The 11,451-nt window shown below is 37.8% G+C and overlaps 1 protein-coding gene across 1 annotated transcript; it reads left to right on the top strand.

Moving 5' to 3' along the window:
• Window positions 1-223: 223 nt before the first annotated feature.
• Window positions 224-11,157, top strand: Spic (Spi-C transcription factor). The gene is made up of 6 exons (XM_015482581.2): window positions 224-332; window positions 2,172-2,198; window positions 3,214-3,307; window positions 4,455-4,567; window positions 6,949-7,057; window positions 10,305-11,157. The coding sequence occupies exons 2-6, from the start codon at window positions 2,196-2,198 to the stop codon at window positions 10,730-10,732; spliced, it is 747 nt and encodes a 248-aa protein (XP_015338067.2). The 5' UTR covers window positions 224-332; window positions 2,172-2,195; the 3' UTR covers window positions 10,733-11,157.
• Window positions 11,158-11,451: the final 294 nt, after the last annotated feature.

Genomic DNA, 11,451 nt, shown 5'->3' with positions numbered 1-11,451 from the left:
ATTGGGCCTCCGGCAATCAACTTCCCCTCTGCAGGTCACAGAATTGCATAGGGTTCTGGTGGACTTGTTTATGGTTGGTTGTATTGCTTTTGGCCGAGAAGATGCAAACTGTTATGTGCCTCTTCAAAATAATAGCCCCTGGTTTCTGTCTACTAGACATAGCATAAAATAGAAATTATGAAGGCACTGTGTCTTTTAAAAAAAATCCCCTTTTGTAGCACTTCCTTAAAAACAGCTATTTAATGCAACTCGCCAGTGTGTTCTTGATAGTGATGTCTTGACAATTGTGATATTAATGGCACATCTTTATAAAGGGTTGAAGCGTCTTCCTGGTAAGTACTCAGCTTGTGTTTTTCAAGATACCTTGTAAGAACTGTTCAGTTTTCTCCTTTGGGTGAATGAGTGTTTCTCAGGCTTTTGTCCTATTGTCCTCCTATTAAGTTGCAAGATATATTAAGTCACTGAAGCGGTCAATAATGTTTTCAAGGTTTTTTCCCCTTCCCTTTGGGTTTGTTACTTTTAAGAGTTGTGATAATTTTCTGGAGTATTTTAGTGTAAGACAGCAGGTTTATTTAATTATATAATTCAAAATACAACATTCAGTGCTTCAGTGCTTATGAGTCAAGGAATTATTAACTGAAAGTCACTGATGCAGCTTTTAAAAATTATCCACTACTGATAATATTCATTAAAGATCATAGTTCAAGCAGTGATTTATGGATTTTTTTCTAACTTCTTTTAACTGACTTGAGACAGTGATTTTAAAAAGCTAAATTGAATTTGATTTGATTTTTGTGGTTCTAAGGATCGAACCCAGGGCTTCACACATGTTAGGCAAGCACTCTATCCCTGAACTACATCCCCAGCCAATTAAATAGAATGTTATTGTTTGACAGATTGTATATTTGGATATGTGTCATATTGACAATAGATTACATCTCCTAATTTACAGTGTCTTGTTGTATTAGTATTTAATATGAAAGAGTAAGTTCATTGTATTTGCAGGATAAATGTAGGAACTTGTATGAACAGTTGCTGGATTTGTTCACTGAAATGATAGGCAGTATTGGGCCCACTATATTTATTATGTTTCTTAGGTTGGTTGGTTTGTGCCATTCTGTAGAAAGTTGAGTTAAAAAGCATTTTAAGCATTGGTTGGTGTGATAATTGTCTATTGAAAGCAAAACCTAATTCATTTAAAGAAATAAGGCAATAGATAATGTAAAATAACCTAGGATTCAAGAGATTCTGTGAATTGGCTGCATTGGTTAAATTTTATTTGTAATGTAAATCCATTTGTCATGAAAAAAAGAGAAGTCTTGTGAGATTCTCAGGAGGCAAAAAGGGTTTTTTAAAGTCCACTATCATAAAGGAGGGCTATGCTAAGAAATAGGATTTCGATTGTCAAAACTTTTAAATACTCAAAATGTTTAAAAAGATTTTGAAGTACTTGAAATTCCTAAACTATATCCCTGAGTTATTTCTATATTATCAGTGAAACAGTGTGGAAAATTAGCCTTTATTTTTTTAACTTTGAATATTTTTTTTAAGTTTTTTTTTTTTTTAGTTGTTCATGGACACAATACCTTTATTTATTTTCCCTCCTGCAAGAGGGAACCCAAGGCCTCAAATGTGCTAGGCAAGCACTCTACTACTGAGCTATTAACTCTTTTTTTCTTTTTTTTTTGGTATCAGGGATTGAACTCAGGGGCACTTGACCACTGAACTACATCCCCAGCCCTATTTTGTATTTTATTTAGAGACAGGGTCTCACTGAGATGCTTAGCACCTTGCTTTTGCTGAGGCTTGCTTTGAACTCACAATCCTCCTGCCTCAGCCTTCAGCTATTTTCATATTTTAAAAGTTGTAAAGAGGGCTGGGGATGTGGCTCAAGCGGTAGCGCGCTCGCCTGGCATGCGTGCGGCCTGGGTTCGATCCTCAGCACCACATACAAATAAAGATGTTGTGTCTACCGAAAACTAAAAAATAAATATTAAAAAAAAAAAGTTGTAATGATAGAAGAGTAATAGAAATATTTGTAGGAAATTCTCAAAGAAAATTCAGATGGTATTTTGGTTTATATGACATTTTCAGAAAATATTTTTAAATAAGATTTTTAAATTCAGAATCAAATTATAAATGCTTAATTTTTAATATTTAACTTTTTTCAGAATTGCCACTTAATTAATGAAGCCATGGTAAGTTGACATTTTAAATCTTTATTCTCCATTTTAAAAACAAAATATTTGGATCAAATTAAGCAATTTGAAGTCTTGGAGACATACTTTAGAAATTAACATGATTTTCAAGTAATGATTCACGATTCTGTTCCACTAAACATGTTTTCTTGACCTCTTTTTTTGCCTTTATTCTTTCCTTTCTTTCTAAATTTTATTTTGTTGACCTCTTTTCCTAAATCAGCTTCCTCAAGTCTGATTCCTTGTTAAATTTTTATAAGAATGCTAAATATTATATTCTAGGATTAATACTTTTCTCTAAATACTATACTTTAGAGAAGTAGCTCTCACCTGGTATTGACTTTGTCCTCAAGGGCACATTTGGAGATAAAAGACAGTGTTTTTGTTTTTACTGAGGATTGAATCAGGGATGTTCTACCACTGATCTTGTATACCCAACCCTTTTATTTATTTATTTTATTATTATTATTATTATTATTATTAGGTACCAGGGATTGAACCTATAGGCGCTTAACCACTGAGCCATATCCCCAGCCCTTTTTTGTATTTTATTTAGGAACAGGGTCTCACTGAGTTGCTTAGGGCCTCACTGACTAGCTGAGGTTGGCTTTGAACTCATGATCCTCCAGCCTTAGCCTCCTGAGCTGCTGGGATTACAGGCATGAGTCACTGCACTCGGCCCTTTATTTTTTTGATAGAGGGTTTTGCTAAATTCCTTAGGGTCTTGCTGAATTGCTGAGGCTGGCCTGAAACCTGCGATCATCCTGCTCCGAGTCACTGAGATTGCAGGTTTTCACCACCACATGTGACTGAGATGGTTTTGATTGCCACTGGCATCCAGTGCATAGAGAGGGACACATGCTTCTAAACATCCTCTGCACAGGACAGGCCCCCCCACAACAAAGACAGCCAAGTCCAAATATCAATAATGTAGAGGCTGAAAATACTATTTTGTATCAGGAAAATTAACTTCATGGGTAATTTCAACTCCAACATTCTGCCATCCTTCCAACAGACTTCTGTTGAACAAGACAAGCTAGGTCAAGCCTTTGAAGACGCTATCGAAGTACTAAGGCATCATTCAACGGGAGATCTTCAACACTCCCCAGGTAAAGATAAGTACTTACTCTCTTCGGCTGGTAGGTCACGTGGCTGGTTGGTCACATACATATGTAAGAATAAGAATAATGATCAGGGGCTGAGGGTTAGGGGGTACGTCAGTGGTAGAGCACTTACCTAGCATATACGAGGCCTTGAATATGAGCTACAGCATCACAAAAACCAACAAAAACAGCCCGGAAATGTTGATGACGACAATAATGATTTTGCACTGCTAAAGATCAAACCCAGGGCCTCCCACAAACTGGGAAAGTGCTCTACTACTGAACTGTGCCCACAACCGGGGAACACAATTTTCATCTAAAGCACCTAGGATTAATTTTAATGAATGCAAAACATATACAGGGTTATTTAGGCTAACTAAATTTCAAGTCTCACATACAAAAATGAAGAGAATGACATTCACATAAGAATACAAATACATAAAATGATTTATTTTTAAGAATGACTGGTGTATTATAATTTCTTTTACTGAGGAGGCCAGATGGGGGCCTCTGAGCCACTGAGCTACATCTCCAGTTCTGAGGCAATCCTCCTGCCTTAGCCTTCCTAGTCACTAAGATGACAGGCATGCACCACTGTGCCAGGCTCAAACTTTAAAAAATTTAAAGAAACTTAGGATGTAGCTCAGTGGTAGAACACTGCAAAAATACACAAAAAAGAATGTCTAGTTGGGACTTATTTGTCTAATTGACATTTTAATTACTCAGGAAAAGACTTTTTAATTGTTCTAATTTATCTTACACACCTTTCACCCACCCAACAGATAGTCTATTTGGAAAAAGATGTATTCCCCCCCCCCTCACATTTTCTACAGACTATCTAGTCTAAATAAGATGCAGATAGGTTGCTTGTTGGGTTTATCCAGGGTATTTCAAGAAATTTCCAAGATAAAAGAAATTATGGTGTCTCAGGCTACATGGAACATTGCTCTAAAAAGGGAAATGGATTGTGTTAGAAAATATAATTCTTGCATAATGGAATAAACACCATAGGGAAAGTACAAAGTGGTAAGAAAACAGGAGACAGTAATTGAATATGTAAGCACATGTGTATGCTTTGACTGCCTATATCTACATATACATAAATATAAATATATATGTAAATTTTGACTTTCTGTTTCTATTTTTAACTTAGATTACAAAAATTACCTGACTTTCATTAACCATTGTCCTCACATCAGAGGAAATTCCAGCTACTATGGAGTGTGTCCTACAGAGGAACCCATCTATAATTGGAGAACTGTGATAGTGAGTATCTTTATCAAGTGATCACATTACCAAGAAGCAGAGAGAGGATTAAGCTCAGCTCACTATATAGAAACCCCCAAAGGCACGCCCTTGAAGACATACTTTCTCTAGCCCCACCCAAGTGATTCTAATCAGGAGAGTAATGCACTGATTAGGTTAAGTTATCATAAACCAATCATTTCACCTCTAAAACCTTTCTGCATTGTCTCACACATGAGCTTTTAGGAGACACATATCCAAACCATAACAGAGATGAAAATACTAAGGGCCATCAGTTGTGATCTGAACTTGACAGTCAACGTGGAGGATCAGCCCCAATGCTGTTAAGAAGGAAGCTACTCTTTGTCATTACTCTTTACTTAGTTCGAATGGACTTCTGTAAAGAGGAGGTGTTTTTAGAGTTCTCATATCACTGATTCTCCTTCATCCATCTGGAGAATTGCAAAGACATCTGGTTCCTTTAAAAGACAGGACCAAGACCCAAACTTCCTCTTTTTTTTTTCTTTTCTTTTTTTTTTTTTTTTGTGGATACTGGGAATTGAATGCAAGGGTGCTTTATCACTGAGCCACATCACCAGCCCTTTTTAAAATGTTTTATTTCGAGACAGAGTCTCCCTGAGTTGCTCAGGCCTTGCTAATTGCTGAGGCTGGCCTCAAACTGGTGATCCTCTTGCTTCAAACTCTTGAGCAGCAGAGATTACAGGCGTGCACGACCGTGCCTAGGCTTCTTTTTCTTTTTTATGTTGAGACAGGGTCTTGATAAACCGCTTAGGGCTTCACAAAATTGATGAGGCTGGTCTTGAACTCAGCTGCTATGATTACAGGCATGCGATACGCCACCACACTGGGCTCAACGTTCTCCTTCTGGCTTTTCCTACAATCTTGTATGAACTTGCTCTTGCTCTGTTTGCTTTCTTGAGCTAGCTACATGTATTGGACCAATTCAATTATATTTTAGTAACCCGCCCCCCCAAAGGGAGATGTCCCCAGTATCTTTCCATTTGTGGTACATTTTTTTTTTTTTTGTGGTATTTGTGTGTGTCACTGGGGATTGAATCCAGGGTACTCTACCACTGAGCTACATTCCCAGTTCTTTAAAAAAAAAAAATTAAATTTTGAGACAGGTTCTTCCTAAGTTTTCCAGACTGGCCTCCTACTTGCAATTCTCTGGCCTCAGACTCCTGAGTGGCCAGAATCATGAGTGTATGTAGCATGTCCTGCTATTCTCTTCCATTGTTTTCTTCATGCAGCTGTTTTATCCAGCAGTCTTAATAAAGGTGGGGTCTAAAGGTAAAATCTTTTTTTTTTTCTTCAATCATTACCTTCAACTATGGTATGTCCAACATCCCTTTTCTGTCCCTATAAATTGCTCTGTAGGACATTTCCATAGGACATTTAACCTTTGCTAATTTAACCTTTTCTATTTCCACTTAAGGTTGCCAGCCAAAATGTAGAATGCCCAATATTTTTACTTACTAAATCTGGCCATCCTGCTTCCAGCTCAACTCCAAACCCCTAGCATACGCTGAACAGCCACCAGTGGTTAGGGACACCTTGTCTCCTGAGCAGCCTCTCGTGTGGGGTTTGGTAAAATGGGAGCTTGGGCTACTTCCTCCTGTCTCTTCTCTTGAATCCACCTTCCCTCGGCTGCCATCTTTATCCTCCTGTTGCCCAGATGGGCAGCCAACATCTTCCTGCCAGGTGTGGTGGCACGCATCTATAATCTCAGCAACTCTGAAGGCTGAGACAGGAGAATTACAAGTTAGAGGTCAGTCTCAGCAACTTAGTGAGACCCTGTCTCAAAACAACAGCAACAACAACAACAAATTAAAGGGCTGGAGATGTGGCTCAGTGGTGAAGCAGCATTGGGTTCAATCCTCAACCATCTTCCTTTTTAATATTTAACCCTCTTAATTTTTTATATTTAAAACATTTTAAAAATTTTTTTAGTTGTAGATGGACACAATACCTTTATTTTATTTCTTTATTTATATGTGGAACTGAGGATCGAACCCAGTGCCTCACACATGTTAGGCAAGCGCTCTGCCACTGAGCCCCAGCCCCAGCCCTTATTATTTTTGATCTTTCTCATTGGGCATCCTGAGAGGGAAGGAATGAAACAATCCCCTCTCTTTCTCACAGGGAGAGAGGACATGGAACTCTCCTGGTGAAGCCAAAGACTAAGCTCCATCTCTTGGTCCTCTCTTTATATTGGTTTGATGTTATTCTTTAGTCGGCGCTATCTGGCTGCCATTAGGGACAGCAGGTTTTAGAATTTGGGAGATTCTTAGCATTCTTTTTGCTCTTAGCTTTTGATGTTAGCCACCAATTGGGGGCCACAGGAGAACTTCCCACTAACATTCTGTGTATTATTTACACAGAACAGTGCTGCAGACTTCTATCATGAAGGTAATATTCATCAACCTCTGCAGAATATAACTGGAAATCAGTTGGCAGAACCTGTTGTCTTCCAGCAAAAGGGAGTGAAAGGTAAATTGATAACCACACCTTCCATAGGCACAGTAACCACGTCATCCTCATAACAGGTTTAAAGAGATTTCTGTATCTGTGTTTGAAATTGTATTTACAAAATATTCCCTTATAGCCAGCCTGTACACTCTGTACTTGGAAAATTGAGGTGGGAGGATGGATTGAGTCCAGAAGTTTGAAACCAGCCTGGGCAACATAAGGAAACTTCATGTCATAAAAAAATAAAAGGAAAAATTATCTCATTACAATAGTGATGATTTAACTCTCCCGAGTTGCTGGGATTATAGGTGTATGTCACTGTGCACATGCAATTTTTAAAATTATACATTATATTACTGATTGATTGGTTGATAACAGGGATTGAGCCCAGGAGCACTTAACCACTGAACCACATCCCTAGCCCTTTTATTTGGAGACAGGGTCTCACAAAATTGCTTGGGACCTCACTAAATTGCTGAGGCTGGCCTTGAATTTGTGATCCTCCTGCCTCAGCCTCCTGAGTTGCTGGGATTACAGGCAAAATTATACACTATTTTAAATGAACATACAAGGGATTGAACCCAGGGCCTCACACATGCTAGAAAGTGCACTAACACTAACATATATCCTTTTTAAATTTAATTTTGAGATAGGGTCCAGCTAAATTGCCTGGGTTTTGTTGTCGTTGTTGTTTTTGTCTGTACCAGGGATTTAACCCACAGGCACTTAACCACTTAACGCCCTTTTAAAAATATTTTATATTGAGACAGTCTCATTAAGTTATTTAGGGCCTCACTAAATTGCTGAGGCTAGTTTTGAACTCATGATCTTCCTGCCTAAGCCTCCTGAATTCTGAGATTACAGGTATGTACCACCATGCTTAGCTTAAAAGAATACATATTTTGGACTGGGATTGTGGCTCAGTAGTAGAGTGCTTGCCTAGCAAGTGTGAGGCACTGGGTTCAATTCTCAACACCACATACAAACAAGTGAATAAAATAAAGATCCATCAACAACTAAAAAAATGTTGAAAGAATACATATTTTTAAAATTGTACAGTAGTATACTATACTCTAGAATCGTAAAATTCTAAATATACATTAATACTCTAATCCAGCAAGGAATTACATATAAAATTAAACAAAATCAAACACTAGGGAGTGAAACCAGTATTTTTTGTGTCGTGGAGTTGTGCCCTTAGGGAATACATCACCTACCGTTTTCTGTTTTTAGATTTTAGTCTTCCATTTGAAATAGGGACACATTTGAAATGTGATGAAATATAAAGTATTTTGGGTCTTTGTTCTAAGAAGGAAAATTAGTAGACCCATAAAGTAGAACATATATAATTGTTAAAAGGCTTGAAGGCATTCTGCATGTATTGATACAGAAAAATACTGTAAAATACATTTTAATTATTTTAATTCCATAATTCAAAAGTAATAATGACTCTTAAATTTTTGTAATTGGAACTATTCACAAGTAAGTAAAGAATAAGTATTCATTCTCTTCTCAGGTTATACCCAAAGTAATTCACCATGCTCACCTATTTGGTATTTAATCTACCAAATAGAATTTTTAGTTTCAGTTCATACTTTTGATCATTTTTATTTTAAAAAATATTTTTGTACTGGGGATTGGACTCAGGAGCATTTAACTACTGAACCAAATCCCCAGTCCTTTTTATTTTTTATTTTGAGACAAGGTCTCATTAAGTTGCTTAGGATCTCCCTAAATTGCTGAGGTTGGCTTTGAACTTTCGACCCTCCTTCCTCAGGGTCCAGAGTCACTAGGAATACAGGTGTGTGTCACCATGCCTGGCTTCTACCCCCCTTTCTTAAGGAATAAAAATTTATACATTTTTCAAAAATTGAGAACTAATTTTAGAAGATAATGATCTCTTAAGACCAACAAGATAACTGGATAAGAGACAGAAGAGTTTTACTTAGTGCTGTGACTTTAATTCATGATGTGTTTTTGGTAAGTCCCTTGCATTTCTCAATTCACCAATTCAAAATAATATAATGCAAATGATAATCTCTGTGAAAGGTTTGTGGCTTTGGGATGAGTGATGACTGATGCAAGAATTTTACTCCCCAGAGACTGATTAAAGGAGTTTGGGAATCAAGTATTCTATGTTCGCAAGGGAAAAATGGAATTTGTTCATGGATTTTTTTCAACAACTGATGGATCTGTGGGAGCCTTATAGTTACAGGCTAATTCATAAGTCACAAAACAAGCTATGGCTTTTGTTTTCCTGAGTTTTCTGTTAGGCCAAAGAATTCTTATCAGCTGGAAAACAAAAAAATAGAAATTCTCTCAAATTTTCCTGCCAAGTTCTTTTGAAATATAAATGGCTGCCTTCACGAAAGGTGCAAAACTTTGGTACCATTTTATTTCATGGCAATAGAAAAATCAAAATCCCTTTTGTCATTGCTCTTGAATAATGGCATACATATATATATATATTTGCATTTCTACTCCTGTATGTATTTTGTTTTTGTTTTTGTACTGGGGATGGAACCCATGGGTACTCTACCACTGAGCCAAATCCCCAGCCCTTTTTATTTTTTATTTTGTGACAGGGTCTCACTATTGCTTAGGCTGGCTTTGAATTTTCAATTCTCCTGCCTCAGCCTCTGGAGCTGCTGGGATTATAGGCATGTACCACTGCACCTGGCTCTATTTGTATTTTTCAAGTCATTGTGCCACTAAATCCAGAGTTGGCATCCTGGCCTAAGTTGTTATGAATAATTCCCTTAATATCACTTTTTATTTGCATCCTGTTTTCCATGTTACAAAGTGCATTTACATCCTTTAATTCATTTGAATAAGGATTCCTTCAAAATGTCATGCTTTCTAGAAAAGGCCCTTGAGACATCTCTTTAAAAATACTGAACTTTGCTTTCCATTTCGCTCAGCTTTGTTCTCTAGAAAGCTTAAGATATGACATAAAATGAGAAGTCAGGATGTAACTGAGAAGAAAGACCACATAACAAATGGAGCTCCCAAGTAAAGAGGCTCCGGGATTCCCTGTTCCAGCAAAAGACAGTGCAAATCTTTGGACAAGTTCCACCACAAGAGAAGGTCCAGTTGCAACCTCAGTAGGCCAAATAGGTCTTTGACTTTTAAGTTCTACAAAATTAAGCCATAAATGCATTTCTAGGAGGGTAGGAGGAGGAAAACCAGTGCCAAGTCAGCTTTTAATGCTGTTGTTACTCCACAAGTCCTTCTGAGGAGGTTCTGATGTTGTTTCTCTCCCTTGCAGGCAGAAAGAAGCTCAGGCTGTTTGAATACCTTCATGAGTCCCTGTGCGATCCTGAGATGGCCTCCTGTATTCAGTGGGTAGATAAAACCAAAGGCATCTTTCAGTTTGTATCCAAAAACAAAGAAAAACTTGCTGAACTTTGGGGGAAAAAAAAAGGCAATCGGAAGACCATGACTTACCAGAAAATGGCCAGAGCCCTGAGGAATTACGGAAGAACTGGGGAAATCACCAAAATCCGAAGAAAGCTTACCTACCAGTTCAGTGAGGCTGTTCTCCAAAGACTCTCTCCACCTCATTTCTTGGGTAAAGAAATTTTCCAGTCACAGCCTGTTCAACCTGATCAAGAATATCTCAGTTTAAGTAACTGGAATGCCAATCACAACTATGCCTATACCAATTACCATGAGCTAAATTACGTTGATTGCTAAATATTCTCTCTCATTTCCCCATTGCCTGGCATCAGAAAACCCTAGAAGCTTCAGGATTTTTCTCTGAAAGCAGTTGGTCCTCCATACCCACAGGTTCCACATCCATGGACTCAACCAACCACGGATGGAAAATATTTGAAAAAATGAATGTTTCTGTACTTTACATGTACGAGCTTATTTTCTTGTTATTTTCTCCCAAATGATACGGTAAGAACTATTTAGATAACATTTGTTTTATATTGGTATTATAAGTAATCTAGAGATGATTTGAAGTATTTTAGTGGATGTTCTGTAATGCCAGATTCGTGGGACCCCCAGTTGACCTCCAGGAGCTGAATCCGATGTAATCACACAAGAGTTGAGCCTGGACTCACAACTGTTCCCGACGCAGGGGTCCCAGGGAGTCCCTGTCTTTTTTTTTTTTTAAGACAGAGAGATGATGTGTTTTTTTTAATATTTATTTTTTAGTTTTCGGTGGACACAACATCTTTATTTTATTTTTATGTGGTGCTGAGAATTGAACCCAGAGCCCCGAGCATGCCAGGTGAGCTGCTTGAGCCACATCCCCAGCTTCCTGTTCCTTTGTTTAGTGAGATTTTATAGGTTTGGGGGTCACAACATCACACAGCAAATCATTCCATTCCGCGGGAAAATCAAACAGTGACTCTTAACATTGATTAGCACATTCACTGGCGGGAACAAGTTGGGTAGGGGTGATT

Source organism: Marmota marmota, unplaced genomic scaffold (genome assembly GCF_001458135.2).
Source record: "Marmota marmota marmota unplaced genomic scaffold, marMar, whole genome shotgun sequence".
Taxonomy (NCBI): domain Eukaryota; kingdom Metazoa; phylum Chordata; class Mammalia; order Rodentia; family Sciuridae; genus Marmota; species Marmota marmota.
The sequence above is the reverse complement of the archived record's forward strand: the minus strand, read 5'-3'. Positions and strand labels throughout refer to the sequence as shown.

Bases quoted from the DNA above. Each gene is read 5' to 3' on its own strand.
- Spic (XM_015482581.2), top strand. The intron at 3,308-4,454 runs GTAAAGATAAGT...TTTTTAACTTAG, and splicing joins AGATCTTCAACACTCCCCAG to ATTACAAAAATTACCTGACT. The intron at 7,058-10,304 runs GTAAATTGATAA...TCTCCCTTGCAG, and splicing joins CCAGCAAAAGGGAGTGAAAG to GCAGAAAGAAGCTCAGGCTG.